Source organism: Neodothiora populina (genome assembly GCF_041146345.1).
Source record: "Neodothiora populina strain CPC 39397 chromosome Unknown canker_contig_15, whole genome shotgun sequence".
NCBI lineage: Eukaryota > Fungi > Ascomycota > Dothideomycetes > Dothideales > Dothioraceae > Neodothiora > Neodothiora populina.
The window spans coordinates 322,950-344,282 of NW_027191413.1; the positions used below are offsets into that span (position 1 = coordinate 322,950).

General features: G+C 51.0%; 9 protein-coding genes across 10 annotated transcripts; 6 read left to right on the plus strand and 3 right to left on the minus strand.

The window, feature by feature from the left end:
* Positions 1-1,120: 1,120 nt before the first annotated feature.
* On the plus strand, positions 1,121-2,697 carry AAFC00_002477 (uncharacterized protein; the record flags this gene model as incomplete). The annotated part of the gene is made up of 3 exons (XM_069341796.1): positions 1,121-1,239; positions 1,318-2,349; positions 2,406-2,697. The coding sequence occupies 3 exons, from the start codon at positions 1,121-1,123 to the stop codon at positions 2,695-2,697; spliced, it is 1,443 nt and encodes a 480-aa protein (XP_069198304.1).
* Positions 2,698-6,353: 3,656 nt separating this feature from the next.
* AAFC00_002478 (uncharacterized protein) lies at positions 6,354-6,845 on the minus strand (the record flags this gene model as incomplete). The annotated part of the gene is made up of 1 exon (XM_069341797.1): positions 6,354-6,845. The coding sequence occupies one exon, from the start codon at positions 6,843-6,845 to the stop codon at positions 6,354-6,356; it is 492 nt and encodes a 163-aa protein (XP_069198305.1).
* A 434-nt stretch (positions 6,846-7,279) lies between these two features.
* Positions 7,280-8,287, plus strand: AAFC00_002479 (uncharacterized protein; the record flags this gene model as incomplete). Its single annotated transcript, XM_069341798.1, has 3 exons — positions 7,280-7,302; positions 7,369-7,772; positions 7,851-8,287. The coding sequence occupies 3 exons, from the start codon at positions 7,280-7,282 to the stop codon at positions 8,285-8,287; spliced, it is 864 nt and encodes a 287-aa protein (XP_069198306.1).
* A 71-nt stretch (positions 8,288-8,358) lies between these two features.
* On the minus strand, positions 8,359-9,156 carry AAFC00_002480 (uncharacterized protein; the record flags this gene model as incomplete). Its single annotated transcript, XM_069341799.1, has 4 exons — positions 8,359-8,484; positions 8,537-8,938; positions 8,995-9,014; positions 9,081-9,156. The coding sequence occupies 4 exons, from the start codon at positions 9,154-9,156 to the stop codon at positions 8,359-8,361; spliced, it is 624 nt and encodes a 207-aa protein (XP_069198307.1).
* A 785-nt stretch (positions 9,157-9,941) lies between these two features.
* Positions 9,942-11,245, plus strand: AAFC00_002481 (uncharacterized protein; the record flags this gene model as incomplete). The annotated part of the gene is made up of 3 exons (XM_069341800.1): positions 9,942-10,292; positions 10,515-11,078; positions 11,126-11,245. 3 exons carry the CDS (start codon positions 9,942-9,944, stop codon positions 11,243-11,245), a joined length of 1,035 nt encoding a protein of 344 aa, XP_069198308.1.
* Positions 11,246-12,011: 766 nt separating this feature from the next.
* AAFC00_002482 (uncharacterized protein) lies at positions 12,012-12,926 on the plus strand (the record flags this gene model as incomplete). Its single annotated transcript, XM_069341802.1, has 1 exon — positions 12,012-12,926. The coding sequence occupies one exon, from the start codon at positions 12,012-12,014 to the stop codon at positions 12,924-12,926; it is 915 nt and encodes a 304-aa protein (XP_069198309.1).
* A 1,519-nt stretch (positions 12,927-14,445) lies between these two features.
* AAFC00_002483 (uncharacterized protein) lies at positions 14,446-16,663 on the plus strand (the record flags this gene model as incomplete). Of its 2 annotated transcripts, none has more annotated exons than XM_069341804.1 (2): positions 14,446-15,900; positions 15,956-16,663. In XM_069341804.1, the coding sequence occupies 2 exons, from the start codon at positions 14,446-14,448 to the stop codon at positions 16,661-16,663; spliced, it is 2,163 nt and encodes a 720-aa protein (XP_069198310.1). The 2 variants fall into 2 exon arrangements, with proteins under 2 accessions (XP_069198310.1, XP_069198311.1); XM_069341803.1 differs by having other exon boundaries at positions 14,452-15,900.
* A 296-nt stretch (positions 16,664-16,959) lies between these two features.
* AAFC00_002484 (uncharacterized protein) lies at positions 16,960-17,926 on the minus strand (the record flags this gene model as incomplete). Its single annotated transcript, XM_069341805.1, has 2 exons — positions 16,960-17,783; positions 17,869-17,926. The coding sequence occupies 2 exons, from the start codon at positions 17,924-17,926 to the stop codon at positions 16,960-16,962; spliced, it is 882 nt and encodes a 293-aa protein (XP_069198312.1).
* Positions 17,927-18,654: 728 nt separating this feature from the next.
* On the plus strand, positions 18,655-20,582 carry AAFC00_002485 (uncharacterized protein; the record flags this gene model as incomplete). Its single annotated transcript, XM_069341806.1, has 2 exons — positions 18,655-20,356; positions 20,431-20,582. 2 exons carry the CDS (start codon positions 18,655-18,657, stop codon positions 20,580-20,582), a joined length of 1,854 nt encoding a protein of 617 aa, XP_069198313.1.
* Positions 20,583-21,333: the final 751 nt, after the last annotated feature.

Here is a 21,333-nt window from a genome sequence, read left to right on the forward strand (position 1 = left end):
TTGTCCCTGTGGATTTTATCCGCCAAGCGATCTTCGGAGTCAGTCGTTTAATTGCTTAAATGGAATCGTGTGGCCGAGCTTGTGTGTTGAGCACAACTTGAAGCAGATGACCTCGGGCGCTTGCTGTTGCCATGATCTTGTGGTTTCTCGTTGCCCGATACGAAGGCGCATTGAAAGTCGGGGTGCGGCGGGGTTCATAAAAGCTTAGGATCGACCAGTCAAGTGCAATGCCAATGGTTCGGTGTTCTGCCTGGAGATTTGTGTGTGGCAGATAATTGCCTCCGTGTCCACTTGGGACCCTTTGGTCCCTTGCTCCGCTTATATGGCGGCGGTTACCACACGATTACCTCGGCGGAAACCGGATTTTGCCGTTGTGGAGCCGGATTGGGGATAGTCTGCGAGGTCGGTGGCCTTCTAGAAGGGGCGAAGAAGGACGATCTGTACCTGAAGCAGACAGAATTGTTTGCAAGCGAAGTCAAAAGGGATGGGATGGCATGGGTGGCGACTAGGTGGAGTGTATAATTTTGTACGGACAGCACACGGATTGAGGGAGTCATGGACTCGTAGACTACGGTAGCAGATACGCTCTTCGAGATCGATAAGACGCAGCGGCCGCAATGCGTGCGAAAGCCCCGGTAACACAATACTGTACATTCTACAGAGCTACCGACAGAGTGAGTCGTGAAGAAGGCGAGTGAGCGTTGATTGTACCTGCATATGTCTTGCAACACCAGGGCCGGATTGGCGTTTGTGATTCGTGCAAGGTGAGTTCGTGGATTATGCGATGAGCGTTGGTTGAATTCCTGCAAGGCCCAACAACCTCTGGAGCCGAAGACAAACAGTGAATTCTGGCCACGTCCACAGAAGGTTTTAGTTGTACACTTAATGTCCCCACAATTTGCCTCTTTCCTTGTACTTGCACCAGCCGATCAGGTCATTGCTCACTTTCTACAAAAACTGCTCGTCCGCTCTCCGATAGCTTCCTTTTCTCTCCCCAGCGAGCTCTTCTACCCTCTGCCCAACCCACCTACCTGTTCATTCTTTTAAAAGGACAAGGGAATTGTTCGTTTGATTGATTTCTTCCATCTAGAGAATCAGTCTGTTCCTCACTTCCTCCGCCATGCCTTCGCATCAACCTGCCGCTGGCATGATGGCTGTCGACCCTGACTTTGTCAAGCAGCCGTCGCCAATGGCAAAGACGACGGAGCCAAACCGCAACAAGAATTACGACCCCAAGAAGTGAGTTCTGAGTCTCAACAACCCAATTGACGCGTTTTGGGTCGCTTCCAAGTAGCATTGCTGACAACTGACCTCCAGGCCTCACATCACCGACATGCCCATCACCAAGAAGAACTGGTACAAGCACGTCAACTGGCTCAACGTCTACTTCATCCTCGGCATACCGGTCATGGGTATGGTTGCCGCCGTTTGGACTCCTCTTTACCTCAAGACATTCGTTTGGGCTTTCATCTACTACTTCGCCACTGGTCTCGGCATCACCGCCGGCTACCACCGTCTGTGGGCCCACACCTCCTACTCTGCCACCCTCCCGCTCAAGATCTTCCTTGCCGCTGTTGGTGGCGGTGCAGTCGAGGGCTCCATCCGCTGGTGGTCTCGTGACCACCGTGCTCACCACCGTTACACCGACACCGACAAGGACCCCTACTCCGTCCGCAAGGGTCTCCTGTACTCTCACCTCGGCTGGATGGTCATGAAGCAGAACCCTAAGAGAATTGGACGCACCGATATTTCTGACCTCAACGATGATCCTGTCGTTGTCTGGCAGCACCGCAACTACATCAAGGTCGTCCTCGCAATGGGTCTGATCTTCCCTACTCTCGTCGCTGGTCTCGGCTGGGGCGATTGGCTCGGCGGCTTCGTCTACGCCGGGATCCTCCGCATCTTCGTCGTCCAGCAGGCAACTTTCTGCGTCAACTCCCTTGCTCACTGGCTCGGCGAGCAACCCTTTGACGACCGCAACTCTCCCCGCGACCACATGATCACCGCTTTCGCTACTCTCGGAGAGGGATACCACAACTTCCACCACGAGTTCCCTTCGGATTACCGCAACGCCATTGTTTGGTACCAGTACGACCCCACCAAGTGGTCTATCTGGGTCTGGAAGCAACTCGGCCTCGCCTACGACCTCAAGCAATTCCGTTCCAACGAGATTGAGAAAGGTCGCGTTCAGCAGCTCCAGAAGAAGCTCGACCAGAAGCGTGCCACTCTCGATTGGGGTACTCCTCTCGAGCAGCTCCCTGTCATGGAATGGGACGACTACATCGAACAGGCCAAGAACGGCCGCGGTCTCATTGCCGTCGCTGGTGTTGTCCACGATGTCACCGATTTGTAAGTATACTGAAATATGACTAACACCACATTCCTGAGACTAACTTCCGTCACAGCATCAAGGACCACCCTGGTGGCAAGGCCATGATCAAGGCTGGTATCGGCAAGGATGCCACCGCCATGTTCAACGGTGGTGTCTACTACCACTCCAACGCCGCTCACAACCTCCTCAGCACCATGAGAGTGGGAGTCATCCGCGGTGGTTGCGAGGTTGAGATCTGGAAGAAGGCACACGCCGATAACAAGGAAGGCAAGATTGTCAAGGATGAGTTTGGCAACAGAATCGTCCGAGCAGGCGCTCAGGTGACCAAGGTCATCGAGCCCACCGCCAGCGCCGGTGCTGCTTAGATGTTTTCATCTCTTGTCCCTCTCCCCTCCTTGTTTCATTATCAATTCCCCCACATTTTTGCGTTTCAGCGGATTGAGGCATTTCGGCAAACATGTATTTTCCAGCGGCGTCGGCGTTCAAGCTCTATCGCTGAACAGAAAAGGCGAAGTAGAAAGCGGGCTGGTCCGAACCTTGCAATCGTTGGTGGACCGCCCACCGCCATAGATCTGATTTCCGTCATTTCTTTCATCTTGTTCCCACAGGCTTAATGTCATTATTCACGTATATAAAGTAAAAATCATGACGCTCATGGCCCAACAACCTATGAATGACCCTAAGATATGGTACCAAGGATTTGAACATGTTTCTCGTGTGCTAAACTTGAAGTTCTATAACAACCATGCATTCGTTTCAGCTCATACACAACACGAAGACTAATGAGCAGACAGCAAAACTGCTCGCGATCCCATCTAGCCTTCTCAAAAGCGTCAAGAACATGATGACTCTGCATCGCGTCACCCCATGGCCAGCCGGCCCATTCGCATCCCGCATCCTTCTTGGTCAACGCTGAGAGCCGGCGTGACCCACTTGTAACGATCGGATCTCTCTTGCCGTACAGTCGCTTGTGTACGAGCCGCGACGCGTTTCTTCTCGTCATGGACGAGAGGATGGGACAACGTTCGGGAGAACCGTGCTGCCATGGTCTTTGAAGTCTGCGGACGCGAAAGATTCGCCATTCGGCTGAATTTTTGACCCGCTTCTACTTTTGCACCCTCGGATGCATGTTTGAGCAATGCATCAGCAGCAGAGGGGCCCTGCCCACAGCTAAAGAAGGAAACATGTTCGATCTGGGTGGGCTTGCCATGGCGGCCAGGCAGCACTCGCTCTCTATGGAGGATTTGGGGAGGATGAGTCGACACAACCGCTTAGAAGCGTCCGTGCACCGTCGACCTTACTCGCTTGTTTGCTTCAGGGGCCGTTCCTCACAGCTTTGCTCATGCCTGTCTGTATGGCTCGCACTCCCCCTACCCTACCACCACCACCACCTCTCCTGCGCAGACGTTGTATACTTCATCTTAATGCTCTGTGTTCATGCAAGCCACCAAGTTCTCGTAGACGTCAAGACCTGGCGAAAACGCTTCTATTCGTCTCGAGGTCTGCTAGCTATGTGATGATGCGTCAGGCAGTACAGTTCTGAACTTCAGATTAAACCTTTTCTTGTCGTTCGTATCAGCAAACCGTTACGCGCCTCCTGTTCGAGAGACGTTATTACCAGCTCGCTCGCCCGACGCGTCTGATAACCTTGTTTTCCTCTGTTTCTTGCTATGCCTCCCCTTGACACGCTTTTACGCTCAAGCCTGGCCCGCTTGATCGACAGTATAACGGCGGACCTCATTTCCCTCACGCGTGGAGAGGTAGGTTAGCAAGAAAAGAGGGACTATGAGCGCCACCGCGTGCATGCAATGGCTGCCATGTGTATATATCGAGTTGCTCCTGTATGCTGTTCTGCTGTTTCATATCCTTGGTATGTTTTTGCTACTCACTATAATTCAAAGTCATTCATTCTACAATCCGCTCTTTTGATACAAAGAAAAAAAGTGCGATAAAACAATACAAAGCGGGAGGCTCTTTCGCTTGTGACATTCTTTTTTGAAGAACACTACTACTACTACTACTACTACTACTACTACTACTACTACTACTACTACGATCATTCCAATCAGACAGACAAAACGAGCGATGCACTTTCTTTATCTTCTATCAGTGGTGACCGGGTTGGTCGCTGCTGCACCGCAGTATACTGATTCGACCGCCACTAAATCTGTGGCCACGCAAAGACAAGGTCCGACACCGACGGACATCAAGCAGGTGTTTCCCTATGACGACAGCAGCTCGCTCGACAAGAAAATCACAAACCAGGTCCCCGTGGATCCGATAGGCCGACACGAGACGTCAGGGAGACGCGAGATGCTGGAAAGACTTGGAGTACTTGGCCGCACAGGCAGCTGCGTAGGCTACGAGCAGGGGTAAGTGAACAAGCAAACCATCAGGGAACGAAAACCATTAACATACAGACAGACACGCACCCAAGACATCTCCCGACACCGCACAGGCATTCCTAGACAACCCCGTCTACAGCAAGCTCTCGACCAACTCGACGCCCCCCCAGGCTACAGCCGTGTGTTCCAGAACCTCAACGGCAGCGTCGAGCAACCGGGCTTCATGGGCGTCGTGACCTACGAGCACTACAACACCGTAGCATGCCAGCGAGCCTGCGATGCCGCGGTTGGTTGCACAGCCTTCAACATGTACATTGAGCGATCGCCGTCGGTTGACACAGGCGCCGGATGCCCGAACCCGCCCGCAGTCTTCAACTACCGCTGCTCGCTATGGGGCTTCGAGATCACGTCCGCGACTGCGACGATGACGGGCAGAATCTATGGGCCCATCGACGCAAACGGCACTTCTTTCCACTCCGCTGTGCGCGGCTCAAACGGCTACGTCAAGAATGCTGCGCCGGCGCCCCAGCCTGACTTCAGAGGCCCTTTCGCGCTCGGCGGCGCCATCCAGGAACCTCATCCTCCAGCAACGGCTGCTGCAGAAAGCAGCACCTACATAGGCCAGCGCAACTGGCCGGGGACTTTCGAACCAGCACGCTGCGCCGCAGCATGCCAGGCAACAACAGCGTACAACAAAGAAGCCGCGGCCGCGTCAGGCGCAGCCACATACACGGCGTGTAACTTCTTCAACGCCTTCGTCGTGACCAAGGATAATGTCGCGCAGGGCACGACGTGCTATTTTTTCTCCAAAGCTTGGGATCGGAAGTATGCGACTGATGTCGGGCAGTATGATGGTGCGGGCGTGGCGTATTCGGTCTCTAGCTCGTATGGGTATGCGCTTGATGTGCCGCGTTCGGGGGTTGTGGCTCCTGTTGCTGCTGATGCCCAATAGAGCTTGGAACCTTTTCTTTGGGCTGCTGCTTCTCTCTTTTTGGGCTCTATTTTTTGGGGTCGTCAATTAGATGGATGGACGCCTCGGCGGCTGCGCAAGAACTGGTAATGATGATGGATTCACGATTTTCTTCTTCTCCTCTTTCTTCTTTTTCGGTAGTTTATACATATATAGCGTCACGCCAAATATTGGGCAAATGTCTAAATGTCTTCTGAAGCTCACACGAGTCCCTTGCTTTTCTCCACACCGTAGATGACGGACGATGCAAACTTCTTCGGCTAAAAGGGCGTTCCCATCAGGTTTGTTGGAGACATCAGCTGCGCTATGTGTGTGTTCGCTCTCCTAAAAGCGCGGAGACGGCACACCGCGAGTAATGCTTGTAACACGACATTCTCAGCTGTGGCTTGGTGATGTAGTGTCAAGTCACTGGACGAGAGGAGACGTCGACTCTGTGGGTCCCGTGACTTTGTCCTGTTGCTGCCGTGGTTGCGGCTCGGTATCACTGCAGTGGTGAATGGTGGTGGATCCAGCTCTAAGATCTGGCTTGAGCTGGACGTTCGTCCGATGATTCATAGATCTCTGCACAGCGTGTGTGGCCTGCATAATGCCGCTTGTCCTAGCTAGTGGCGCAGCTCTCGCACCTCGGGAGGAGATTGGACCCCCCGAATTTCACACAAGACGGCGATGCTCATAAAAAGATAATGGTCCGCAAGGCCGTCGTCCATCAAGTCATGGCCGCAACCTTGCCAATGTCGGCATCCATCTTCTTCCCACTCTTCATCTCGTCCGTGGTCATCAAGCCCCCGGGAATCAAATAGACCACGTCGTCTCTGCACCCCTTGTCCGTCTTCGAGCCCTCATACTGCGACTTATCAAGATGATACCCAACGATCAAGTCGCACCGCGCGCAAGTCTCGAAATAGCGCTTTTCGAAGCCGTCGTCTAGACGGATCACGGTGGGGTTTGCGTCGAGGGTCGTGTTTGTCAATGTTGCGTAGTGGGGGCTTGTGGACTTTTCGTCTTCCGTCTCAGAGGTGCTGGCGAGCGTGCAGATGTGTGATTTGTCTGTGGATGCTCGGGTCGGGAGGCGGTTGAGCCATGTGGTTGTTGCGAAGACGAGTTGCGTGCAGATGCAGTGGTAGGTGTGAGTTGTGGATTGCGCTGCTGCTGCTGCAGAGGAGGACCCGGGGTCTGCTGTCGTTGTTGCTGTTGACATTTTCGAGCTTGTGTCTTTCTCGTCTTTGAAGATATCTTATAGTGATGCTGTCAGAAGACCAAAAGGCAAGTGATTGTGACATAAGATAATCATGGATTGATGTCGAAGTCGGAAGCGGAAAAACCATCCCCGAACGTCACCAAGTAAAAGTCACAATTACCTAAGGTACACAAGGCACTATATCTTGCCCCCGCTATGTGCGAGATGATGATGATGATGATGATGATGATGATGATGCTTTGTGCTTATTGTACTAGAGTACCCCTAGAGTATTACTTCCAGGAGATGACAAATTAGCAGCCACAGGATATGTAGACAGCAAGTCTCGGATGAATCGATTCTTCAGTGAGTGCCAACCTGCAACAGTCTAAGTAGTGAGAAGAACAGCAATCCCAGCAGCTCTGCAAGTGTCCATTCAATCATCATAGACCCAGATGGCTCCACCAGATCCAAAAGAGTAAGCCAATATCTACAAGTTGTGTAACCATTGTTCCATCAGGTTCTAACAATGTCCTTATCGAAGCCTCAAAGAGCTCGCAGTCCGACTCGCTAGAGAGGGTCCAGTGCGGACCCTGCCGACTCCACGGCGAGTCCGTCTGCTGTACAAGGGAGCCTGTCTCGCAGACACTCTAGGCACCTCGGGCGCTCTCTTCGTCTGGGAACATGACTACTACCCGCAGCTCTATCTGCCTTCAAAGGCATTCTTCGAGCCGCAAGGTTTCGAAACCCAGTTCAAGCTCGGCGATGCCATCAAGGATGCCAAAGGTCGCAAGATAGCGATCATGTGGGAGATCCTCGTGAGACCCGCTGGTAGTGGTTCGAGGGACTATGACGCTATTCGGAACAGCATTATCCACTTCGTCGACGATTTAGAGGGCCCGGGGGAGGCTCTGAGGGATATGGTCAAGGTCAATTTCGATGCAGTCGGTCAGTGCCACATTGACAAGGCAGATGGAAAAGCTGTCATGTGAGAAAGACAACTGACGTGTATACTACTACCTACAGATCAATGGCTCGAAGAAGACACGCCCATCTTCGTGCATCCCAAGGACCCCTTCAAGCGCATCGACATTCTGACCTCTACCAGACCCATCAAGGTCTCCATTTCCGGACGTATCGTTGCCGAGACTAGCACCTCCATGCATCTCTACGAGACCGGTCTGCCCGTGCGCTTCTACATGCCTCTTACCGCAATCGATGTGTCTGTCCTGCGACCCAGCAAGACGCGCACCCAATGTCCCTACAAAGGTGAGGCTGAGTACTACAACGTCGTCATCAGTGGCGTTGAATACAAGGATGTTGTGTGGTTCTATAACCGCCCTACTATAGAGTGTTCTGCGGTTGCTGGAATGTGCTGCTTCTACAATGAGAAAGTGGACATTGCAATTCAGGAGTACGGTGGCTGGGAGAAGCTCGAAAGGCCAACGACGCATTTCGGTTGATTTTGGACGCTGTCAAAGCTAGTCTACTTGGGTTTGTAATCATAAAGCTTTCATCATAACCTGGCAGGAAGTCAAGAAACATTCTTCTGCAGCCATTCATCCCATTGCTCAGCTGTGAAGCTACTTGAGATGCCGTTCTCGACTAAACCATCAAAAAGCACAGTAGGCGAGACATGGATGCCGACCAAGCGACCTTGCTGCGAGACCATCAGCACATATCGATATCTGTGTAACAGAACAATTTCCTACCTTGACAAGTAATTTGAAGTCGTTAGTGACCTTGTTACCAATGTTCAGACTGCCGTCGTCGGCAGCCTTATCAGGGATCTCGAGCAACTCGTAGATCTTGCTCTCATCTAATCCCACCGAGGCTGCGAGCTTGGCAAGGCGTTTGTAAGTGGCGTTTCTGGTCTCGTTGACGACATTGACATCAAAGTAATCGGTCTGCTTGTCGAAAAGTGCAGCGCTGAACTCCCAATACTTGCTCGGATCCGTCTTGAGGACCGCAACACCTGCCTCGTGCACCAAGGTGGAAGATGGGTGCCATGGCTGGACTTGCTGGCGGAAGATGAATTCAACCTTGTTGGAATACTTTTTCTCGACCAGGGGATAGACGGATTTGTAGACCGTATTGAACATCTTCTTGGAGAACTGGCAGCACGTAAGCTTGAGCCTATTCTTCCAAGATAAGAACACTGAAAGCTTACAGGGCAAACATAGTCAAGATCTGTGATGTTATGTCAGCGCACTTGTACTACCTGTACTACTTGTACATGTCTTGCGATTCACCCACAAAGCTCGAGAGTATGAACACTCTTGAAGCCGCTAGCAGCGAACTTCTGTCCGGCAAACTTGGGAGCGAGAGCCATGTTTACGGTTGCAATGGAGATGGAGCTGCTCAGATGCTGTGGTTGTATACGACAGTGAAGAGTAAACACGAACAGGCGAATAGAAGTGTCAAGCAGGTTACTTCTTTGCTCGAAACTCCAGCTTGATGCTTGAAACAAATGGTGGGGTGAGCGGAGGTGGTGGGGCAGGTGGGCGACACTATTGTTGATGACGTCGGGTGCAATCGGAGAAGCACGCAATATCTAGTCATGTCCTTGCCTTATCAAGAGGCACATCTGTGCAGCATAATCTTTCAATCGCATCAGAATAGAACTAGTTGCCGCAAATATACTGTAGTCTGAAATGCATTGATATGTTGAATCAGGATCAATTCCCGGCAGTCCATTATTGCCGGTGCTACTAAAGTCCACGGGTGTGTACAAGATAAGCCAGCTCCTCAGATCGTCTGCGCCTGCCTCAATTTGTTGCAAGCAGTAAATGTACAGCACTTATGTGCTGTGAAAAGTGCTAGTCAGCCTCATATCTACACTGAGGTGGTATCTCCGTCGAAATGGAATGGAAATTATCGATCAGCAATGTGTTCGTTGCTCAGTACTGGCACAATCAAGCATTAAAGTCGGACACTAAGTTGATTTTCGCTTAGAATTGCTTAGAGTTCTTGCTGATTGTGGAGAAATTTGGGGCAGTGGAGCTATCTTTTACCCAAAGGTCATGGATTCTACACTGCCGAGACGCACCTCCGCCAAAGCCCGTCCTTCTCTCCGACATCAGTCTTGATACTTCGAACGCAGCCATTTCTGCCGTCATGGTGTCAAGATCCTGCCTCTTCATCAAGGACATTCAGTTCGCTGTCTTGGTCTCTTGTCTGGTCGGGCTCTGTGCAGCATCACCCAGTGATGGATGCACCAACTACGATCAGCCACCTTTGAAGCCTGGCTCGCCATCTTACCACTTCAGCTTCAACTCAAGCCAGGGAGGAGGCGAGCGTCACGTGTTGCTGAATGTGCCTCGAGCTTACAGACATGGCGTTCCTGTGCCATTGATACTTGCGTTCCATGGGAAGCATCAGACACCAAAAGACTTCGAGTATCAAACACAGCTGTCAAATCCAGAATTCGTCGAAGACGCGGTCGTAGTATATCCGGAGGGCGTCAATGTAAGTCGGCTCACTTTTTTTGATTTCATATCTGCATGGAGTGAATGTAGACGAATGCATCTATTTCCCATTCCTACCCTCTCATGATGTGTACACATACCGGGTGGGTGTTTTGATACTAGCGGAGCATCATAATAAGTATTCCTTGACCATTATCACTAGTGCTTAATCACATCGCTCTATTCCTGGGACAAATGACAGGTCATGCTCACACTACTTCAGGCTCAATGGACAGGCGATCCGACTGCACCTCTCACGTCGGAGATTGACGACGTGCAAATGGTGGTTGATCTGCTCGACCATTTACTTGAGAATCTCTGCGTCGACACGGCTCGAATTCATGCCTACGGATTCTCTAATGGTGGCGGACTTGTCGATCTGCTTGCATGCGATCCCTCTACCTCTCAACGATTTGCTTCTTTCGCTGCAACCTCTCCAGCGGTGTACAAAGATGTAGCCCTTCGTGAACCCCTTTTCTCTACTTGCCCCTCGGCTATAGGCAAAGCAACGCCCATGCTTTGGTTCTTCGGCACCAAGGATCCTGTCATTGACATCGGTGGCAAGGACACACCAGACGGCGAGACATATCCTGTAGAGCAAAGGATGAAGGGCTGGGCAGGGAGAAATGGTTGCGATATCGACAGACCGAAAGTCATGAGTTTGCATGATGGGAGGGTGGAATGGACGAAGTGGAGTGGACAGAGGTATGGGAGGGATGTTGTGCAGCTATACAAGGTGAAAGGCTGGGGACACGGCGTAGCTAACTCTTGGTCCATGGACAACGATGTGAGTAAGCTCAACCACTGCATTCACTCAGAACTGATCAGGTCTAGTATCAACGATACGGTCCAACACCGTTTGACGGCACCTCTATTATTATGGATTTCTTCAAGGCTTGGCCGGCAGGAGCTATGGGAGAGCCATACGATCGTCACGAGAGAGACGAGCTATGATCAAGCACTTGAAGACCATCTAGTTTCTATATACTTTTTGACGATGTCAAAGCATCCGCCGACACGCAGACTACTTGCAGTACTGCAAGGAACTACACAGATGGACTGCTCGTTCTGTGTATCTGCGGACACAGTACGACATTCCAACTCTGAATCAAGCGGCCTTGATCACTGAATTGATCACATAAGTTGCATTTTGAGCTTATACGGGAACAATCAGTTGACGATGATGTGTGAACTGCTGCTGTGTCATGTAATGGTGAATGATATCGACTGGCGGATCACGCGATTGGAAGGCCGGCGTGGTAGACCAGATAGAACGACGAATTGCGGAACCAGGTTGGGTTTGGCAGACTGTCTTGCAGATAGCATCACTGAATGTTGGCCATGGATACATGCGGTAGAATTGATAATGTGCTTGTAATGGAGTGATAAGTCTAATATACCTGTACCTTTCTAGACCGGCCCGGTTATGATTCCAGGCTTGGCGTAGATAACGGCATAAACGATGTTTATGGAGACCCTGTCAGACGTCGTGCAGCGATAGGCCAAAGCGAGCAACGAACAACTTCCGAATAGGAAAGCGGAGGGCGACAGCACGAATATGTTCAGAAGTACTATTCCGTCGCCACCTGATTATAATATCTTTCGTGAAGCTAAGTCTCGAGATCTTCTTTAACTGTTTTCAGACAGCTTTATTGAAGTCTCGCTATCATCATTTCCTCCCTCATCCATATCTCTGCAAATTACGCATACGATCTTCCCAATGGCGCCTTCAGCAGTCGAATCAGTCGCTCTTGAGCCCACTAACCCAGTACTGGCTGCCAAAACAGCCAAACAAGGGGCTGCACAAGAACTAGACAAGACAAAGACTGCACTCGAACTCATCTGCCAAGGAGTTACACTACCGGGCATTCCCAAATATGTATCTTTCGATGCCCAGCGCCGTGATATGCTCAACCACATGGCAGGCGCCTTCCGTGTGTTCGCGCGAAAGGGATACACCGAGGGCATGGCCGGCCACATTTCACTTCGTGACCCCGAGAACATCCACACTTTCTGGACGAACCCACTAGGCAAACACTTTGGTCTGCTCAAGGCCTCTGACATGATTCTTGTCGACTATGAGGGTAACGCCATTGGCGGCAACATGAGCCGTCCGGCCAACGCTGCTGGTTTCCTTATTCACAGTGCTCTGCACAAGGCACGCCCCGACGCCAACGCTGCTTGTCACACTCATTCGCCATATGGCAAGGCATGGTCAGCCTTTGCCAAGCCACTTGAGATGCTGAACCAGGACGTAACATACTTCTACGGTGATGCTCAGTCTGTATACACCGAGTTCGGTGGTGTTGTCTTCACACAAGCCGAAGGCGACAGACTGGCTGCCGCTATGGGCCCCAAAGGAAAAGGCTTAATCCTAAGAAATCACGGTCTTCTCACCCTCGGATCAACAGTCGACGAAGCCGCATATCTATTCACGCTCATGGAGCGCAGTTGTCAGATCCAGCTTGCCATCGAGGCAGCTGCCGCTAATGGGATTCCTAAGGTCTATGTTCCCGATGAATCCGCCAGGTTCACGTTCGAGACATCAAGCGACCCTGAGGCGTTGTATTGCGAGTTCCAACCGGACCTTGAGTGGGAGGATGCACAGTGCAACCGCGAGTTCCGCGACATGTGATCTGGCATACTATTTACCTTTCTTGTGCCGCGCTCTTTGCCGATGAGGTTGTTTTGCAGCAAGATATGGATTTAACAAAAAGTGTTATCTACTAGACAGAACCCACAGAGACATGTAGGGTCTGTAGGGGCTGTGAAAAGCTTCCTGTTGTCTATTCGGTCGATTCGGTAACGTAACATTTGACCGCATGGATCATGCTGCCTAGATGTGGCTTTGGCTTCACTTATTTTTAACCGTAGCTCTATTGGAGGTAAAAGGGAGAATACATGAATTTATGATACCCGCTGCATTTCCACCTTCCTATGATCACTTGTATTTGCGACAACGCCCCCGAAAACCCAGGGGACCAACTCTAGTATCAATGAAACATCGTGAACAGCTTGCAAGAGATGCACTTATATGCATGAGGCCAAGTATGAACGCAGGTGTACGATACCCCTGTTGCGTGTCTCAGGACTCACGTCGGAATACATGCGTGGTCAAGGATGGCGGTGTAGAGTATCAAAGTCTTACATCTGGGCTCCTGAGTCGCCATTTTATCACTTTATCCTTCCGACAACACCAGGACAGGTCATGGAAAGAGACTACCTTCACTTGTGCTCGTTGGAGTTACAATGAAGACTCGTCGAGTCTTGCACTATCCATCTATTGATAACTTTTCAATTGCACAACCCATCGTACACATGGTCTAGCTGAGCGTCAACTCGCAGTGCATGGTTGTAAGGGCAATATGGTACATCAGGGTGGCTAGACTCCCGCGCGACATCGGAGGCTTGTCAGCTTGATACCGTCCTGAGACAGACCAACGATTGATTTGGCTGGTCAACAACATGTAGAAGTGATCGAAGTGAGACGTGTTCTGCATTATCATAAATCCTCTGTTGCATGCAGGATGAGTTGATATGGTATGCTGCAGGTACAAGATAACCCCGGTCCGGCCAGCTTGGTCTACAGTAAAGCTGCATGTGGGGTAAGAAAGTCTGTACTTGTACAACATGAGAACAAGAATAGTTGATGAATCAGAATAATCTCAAACACGTCTGTGACACAGAGGCTATCATTCAAGATGTCGTCGAAGGCGAAGACATTGGCTCTGAAGATATCGAGATGGCCGGGTTGCATGTGGACCAACATGTCGATGTCAAATACCTTACCAGAGATTCTTATACACGCTGGCGATGACGAATATTAGCTCAAGCACGGTCGATCCTGATTGATCCTCCGCATTGCAGGACAATCAGATGATCAACAACTTACCATCAATTCGAGGTTACAAGTAACACATCATCTTCACAACGAATGAACCGCTCATCCACACCGCCTTGTGAAACCACAATACACATACACCATCATCCTGGCTCGAATCAGGGGCAAAAGAAGGTCCTATAAATCCCTCTTCCTCCTCGCTCTTGCCATCCTAGCTCTCACCGTGGCTTTCACACGCATCGGATCACGTCTCTCTCTCTTTCCCTCTCATTTCTCACCCCTCAGACTTCCCTCAGTCAGACCCATAACATCGATGAGTATGGCGCCCTCTAAATATCAGAAGCCTCCGCAGCCACCGCCAAGGTTCACGGCGACGCCAGAGTCACTGGCCGCGGACACGAAGCGTATATTGGACCGTTCTCGAGACCTCATGGATGGCATTGTGAAGGATGTCAAGCCCGAAGATGCTAGCTTCAAGAATGTGCTTTTGCCCATTGCCCTCGATGATAACAAACAGACACTCGAGACGCACATCATCGGCTTCTACCAGGCTGTGTCGGATGACGTGAAATTGCGAGATGCATCCACCGAGGCGGAGAAAGCCATGGACGAATATAGCATTGAAGCGTCCATGCGCGATGATGTCTTCAGCCTCGTCGATGCTGCATTCAAGAAGAACGAAGACTTGGATCCCGAAAGCAAGAGACTGTTGGAGAAGGAGCACAAGGGCTATATACGTATGGGTCTTGGCGTACCAGCTGGACCCAAGAGAGATCGATTCAAGGCTATCAAGAAGAGGTTGAGTGAGCTCAGTATCATCTTCCAGAAGAACTTGAACGAGGAACAGGGAGGCTTGTGGTTCACACCCGCCGAGCTGGAAGGTGCATCGAAAGACTTTATCAGCAACCTGAAGCAAGGAACCGGAGAACACGAGGGCAAGGTGTGGTTGACGTTCAAGTATCCTGATCTTTTCCCTACCCTCAAGTACGTCAAGGATTCAGAAGTCAGGCGAAAGGTCTTCATTGCCAATGAGAACAAGTGCAACAAGAACGTCCCCTTGTTCAAGGAGGCCATCGAGCTACGCGACGAAGCTGCCAGAATCTTGGGCTACCCCAACCACGCTGCTTTCAGGATCGAAGACAAGATGGCGAAGACTCCCAAGACCGTCGATGACTTTTTGGGAGCTCTGAGGAAAAGGCTTGCACCGGGTGGTGTGGAGGAAATTAAGAAGCTGAAAGAGGTCAAATCCGCGGACATGAAGAGCCGTGGACTCGAGGCACAAAACGACGGCAACTACTACCTCTGGGATCATCGATTTTACGACACGCTCATGTTGGAGAAGGACTTCCAGCTTGACCAGGAGGCTATCGCCGAGTATTTCCCATTGGAGACGACAATCAAGGGCATGATGCAAATCTTCGAGGAGCTCTTCGGACTCGTCTTTGTCAAGGTGGAAGGAAAAGACCGCGACGCCATCTCCGAGACTGGAAAGGGCGACGACACTGTGTGGCACAAGGATGTTCAAATCTTCAGTGTATGGGACGACGAGGGTGAAGGAAGCAGCTTCGTTGGTTACCTTTATCTTGATTTGCACCCTAGGGATGGCAAGTATGGCCACGCAGCCAACTTCAATCTCCAGAAGGGCTTCGTAGACGAGAACGGCAAACGGAGATACCCTGCCACTGCGCTTGTATGCAATTTCTCCAAGCCCACGCCAAAGAAGCCATCTCTCCTTAAGCACGATGAGGTGGTTACTCTTTTCCACGAGGTCAGTTGACATAAACATCGCTGTATTTGTACGCTTCAACTGCTAACTTCCGCAGCTTGGTCACGGCATTCACGATCTTGTCTCTCGCACCACTTTCTCCCGTTTCCACGGCACAAGTGTTGTCCGAGACTTTGTTGAAGCACCCTCTCAGATGCTCGAGAACTGGTGCTGGACTCCGTCTCAGCTACGCTCTCTGTCCAAGCACTACTCCTACCTGTCAGACTCGTACAAGCAATCATGGGCGGAGCACTCCTCAGGAAAGACACAGCCCGCAGAAGTCCTTCCGGACAGCCTGATCGACTCCATCGTGCGCACAAGACACGTCAACGACGCGCTGTTCAACCTGCGTCAGTTGCACTTTGGCATCTTCGACATGACCGTCCACGAAGCCGAGAACAGCGAACAGATCAAGAACCTGCACGTCTCGGAGACTTACAACAAGCTCCGCAAGGACATTTCGAAGCTCGATGGACCCGAGGTCTTTGGTCAGGGTTACGACTGGGCCAATGGCCAGGCTACTTTCGGTCACTTGATCGGCGGCTACGATGCTGGGTACTACGGCTACCTCTCTTCGCAGGTCTACTCTGCGGACATGTTCCACAGTGTCTTTAAGAAGGACCCTATGAACGGCAAGGAGGGCAGACGTTATCGTCACACCGTCCTCGAGAAGGGAGGCAGTCAGGACGAAATGGAGACTCTCAAGCAGTTCTTGGGCAGAGAGCCTTCCACTGAGGCCTTTTATGCCGAGCTTGGTCTCTCATAGGCGGACTTTGTGAAGATTTGACGATGGGTGATATGGATAGGAGACACGTGTGTGTGTGTGGATTGATTCTCACCACCGTTCTTCTGAATCAAAAAAAATCTTGTCCTTGAACTTTGCTTCAGGTAGCGACTGCGAACGGTGACAGTATTGGACTGTACAATAAGGAGATATATATGATCATTTCCATGACTTTTGTGCCTCCTTGTTACTAATCTCCCTGTACTTGACATAAAAGCCCCGACAGCCCTGGCTCTAGTCGATATGCGTGATCTCTATGTTCACAGCACCTCCGCCCTTCAGCGCTTCAGTATGCCCATATGCAACACGAATCCACTATTCTCCCTCAATTCAGGCGTCAGCACATCATCAGGCACCCTCCACGTCCTAAAAGCGCGACCAAACTCAGCCAACCACTCCTCAAAGACATCAGGCTGCCTCAACTGCTGCGCAACGACGCACACAGTTGGCTTGTCGTCACTATTGTCATCGCTCCCCCTCATCCGACAGACATCCATGCACGTCTGCACGAACGGCTTTATCAGCGCATAATTATAGATGCAATCGCAGGCAACGACCAGATCAACTCCTTTCCGCGACGCATCATTCGATCTCAGAAGCGATTGCACGTCGTCCGTCTCCCAGTCTAGGGGCAAGACGTCGACGTTACGCGCAGCTTCGACCTTGACCCTTCGCGGAGTCTTCTGCTGGGCCCTATTGCTGCCGACTTGCGTGATGCTGTTTGCAACGATGTTCTCTCGCAGCAGCTTGAGAGCGTACGACTGGTCGGTCGCGATGTAGTGTTTTATCAGAGGCGCCAGCAGCGCCGGAACGACACCCGCTATTCCTGCCCCGATCTCCAGCACAGTAGAGTTTTGAGACAGGACTGAGGTCCTGAAGAGTAGATTATCGGGAGAAGCAAGCCATGTGGCAAAGCGCGGCGTCACTTTCCATACCACGGCGCCGGTTGTCCCGCCCTCGCGCGTCGAGTTCAGCACAGTCGGGGCTTGTCTGATGGTCAGGTCTCGTTTGCCGATTGTGAGTGCGAGAAGCGGGGCGCGGTCGTCGATTATGCCTAGGTTTTGCGACGAGGGTGTCTCTTGCGAGAAGAGGAGGAAGGTTTCTGTGTGACTTACCTGTTACCTTCCTGTTTTCTTATTTTTCTGTTGTGAGGATGGCCGCTATTCTCTTTTATGTTGTTTATTTACCTTCTGAGGCGTCTTCTACCTCGTCACCGAGTTGGGTTATTAATTCTAGGTGAGCCATGCTAGTGTTTGTGTGCAGATCAAATCAATTCTTGATGACTTGTGAATGTGCTGGATGCAGGTTGAAGAATTGCAAGCTCCAGAGCTACAGACAGTATCATGTAATTATCCGGACGTTCGCGTACACAGAGCTGCCACAGCTGACTTGAGAGCCACTTCAGTCAATTGATTAATTAATCTAAAAAACAATTCAAGACTCAAAAGCCAAAAGAGGGGCACAAGAGGGGCATTTTCCCTCCGTGCTCGGAGACTTGGCGGGGAGCCCAGGAACTTTTTTGTAGTGTCAAGCGTCATGGAACAGAAGGAACAGTGGAGTGGAAACAGAAAACAGAAGGGACGTGAGGCGGTTACCTTAATTTTTGGCCTGGACGCTGGACGCTGGACGGCGGACAGGCGGGCGAAGTCAAATCTCCTTCTCCCATAAGCGCTGACTCTCTATCTAAGTCTGATCCTCTCTTCTCCCTCTCTCTTTTCCTCTTCCCATATATGCAGCGAATCCTCGCAGACCGTTGGGCGCGTAAAAGATATTTCGGATAGTGGGTTGTTGCTGTTTTCTGTGTGATCTTAGTGTGGGAGGAGAAAAAAGATTTTATTCTGACCATCTCATTGCATTTCATTTTCATTCATCTTCATTTCATCGCTGTCTCTTCTCGGATCTCCAGTAGTGTCTCTATAACACATTGCACAGCATCTGCAGTACTGCGGAGACCAGCTCGATAGTCCTACATCATGCATATCTCACAGAAGCTCTCCCAGACGGCGGAGCAGAAGAAGCCTACGTACTCGTTTGAGTTCTTCCCGCCAAAGACCGCACAGGGTGTGCAGAATCTCTATGATCGCATGGACCGCATGCACAGCTTCGGCCCTACCTTCATTGATATCACATGGGGAGCTGGTGGTCGTCACGCCTCGTTGACCTGCGAGATGGTCAAGGTCGCCCAATCCGTCCACGGTCTCGAAACGTGCATGCACTTGACTTGCACTGATATGCCCAGGAGCAAGATCGACGATGCTCTGAAGGAGGCTTACAACGCTGGTTGCACAAACATTCTCGCCCTGAGAGGCGACCCCCCCCGTGAAAAGGAAAAGTGGGAGGCAACTACGGGTGGCTTCAGATATGCAAAGGATCTCGTCAAATACATCAAGGAGCAGTACGGCGATCACTTCGACATTGGTGTGGCTGGATACCCCGAAGGCTGCGACGATCAGGATGACCCGGTCTTGCTCATTGAGCACTTGAAAGAGAAGGTGGACTTGGGCGGAACCTTCATTGTGACACAGATGTTCTACAATGCCGATATCTTCCTCGACTGGGTGAAGAAGGTGCGCGCTGCTGGGATCACTGTGCCTATTGTTCCAGGTATCATGCCAATTCACACCCACGCCGCTTTTATTAGAAGAGCAAACTGGACCAAGTGCGACGTCCCACAAGCCTGGTACGACGCTCTGGACCCTATCAAGAACGATGATGCTGCAGTCAGAGAGGTTGGCAAAGGTCTCATCGCGGATATGTGTCGCAAACTGCTCGACAACGGCATCTACCACCTTCACTTCTACACCATGAACTTGGCTCAATCCACCCGCATGGTGCTAGAAGAGCTTGAAATCACCCCCTCTCAACAAGATCCATTGGAAAAGCCTCTGCCTTGGAGACCTTCACTCGGCCTGGGCCGTCGTGAGGAGAACGTCCGACCCATCTTCTGGCGCAACAGAAACAGATCATACATTGCCCGCACTCAGGACTGGGACGAATTTCCCAATGGTCGTTGGGGTGACAGTCGATCTCCTGCATACGGTGAGCTCGATACATATGGCATCGGTCTGAAGGGTACAAATGAGCAGAACCGCAAGCTTTGGGGCGAGCCCACTTGTCTTCGCGATGTGGCCAATCTTTTCATGAGCTACATGAAGGGTGAAGTCGAGTGCTTGCCTTGGAGCGAAGCACCCATTTCTCAGGAAGCCGATCCTCTTCGTGATGACCTCGTCAACCTCAATTCCAGAGGTCTCCTGACCATCAACTCTCAGCCTCCCGTTGACGGTGCAAAGTCTTCTGACCCAGTGCTTGGATGGGGTCCCAAGAACGGCTATGTGTACCAGAAGGCCTACCTAGAGGTCTTCGTATCCCCTGAGCTGATCGCCGAACTCATCACCCGCATGGAGCGCGAGCCGGACGTTACTTATTTCGCCGTCAACTTGTCTGGTGATTTAAAGACAAACACCGCTCCTGACAGCGGTCCGAATGCTGTCACCTGGGGTGTCTTCCCAGGAAAGGAAATCGTCCAGCCAACTATCGTCGAGACTGTCTCTTTCCTTGCCTGGAAGGACGAGTTCTACCGTCTTGGACAAGACTGGAGCGCCTGTTACGATGCCACCAGCCCGAGCAGGTACATTCTCAACGAGATGATGCAGACGTGGTATCTTGTGAACATCGGTAAGCTGTGATCCCTTACCGGAGATTTTGGAATGTACTTTGATATGTAAGACTTTGACTGACATTGCTCCTAGTCCACAACGATTTCCGCCACGAGAGAGGTATTTTCAACCTCCTCCAGGGCCTGGAGGTGCCTGATCTCGACCGTAAGATTTCATTTCCCGAGAACGCAGTCGCCAATGCCGCGAGCAATGGCGAGAAAGACGACAGCGCCGCGGCTCCCTAAGTAAATGGCACCAAAGCCGACATCGATGGTAGTGCCGCAATGCCAAACGGTACACACAACACTGGTGCAGGACCTAGTGTTCAGTTCAAGGATTAGATTCCAGACTCTGAATGCTCCGCTGCTTTACACGACCACTCGCATGGGATAGCAGCGAGGGTTCAATGATGAGACAAATAGAAAAAGAGAAAAGAAAGAAAGAAGGTGGAACAACTCGACACAGAGTGCTTCTTCAACAAGAAAGCAAAACCAGGGATAGAGAAAAGGCGAAGAAGAAAGGAAGTTTTATCCTCTCCCTTTGATCTTCATTTTCACGACTGCAGACGAAAGCATTTTCACAGGCGCAAATCACAAACGAGATGATCAAAAGGTTCTACCCAAAAGCGAGAGATACCCCATTCAACCGGGCTTTTGACAGGAAAAAAGGAAGCGGATTTTTTTTTTGTTATTATTGGTTTTTTCTCTTCTTCTTAATCTACTGTTTCTAGGTCTTCTGACCTCAAGTCTTTCGTTTTCATATTTGAATGTCTTGCTCATTTTACCTTTGTACCATGACAAGATGTGAGAATTGCTCGAAACGGGGGCGTTTGTTGAATAGACAGTTATTACAAACGATTTTGTTTCTTGGTTCAGAGTATGTATCGATGTTGCATACCTGGCTGTCTGATAGTAGATACGCGTCAGTGGCTGGCATGCGCATCATCATGTCTGTATACCAAGCGTCCCTAACATATCTTTGAATGTTCTGCAATTT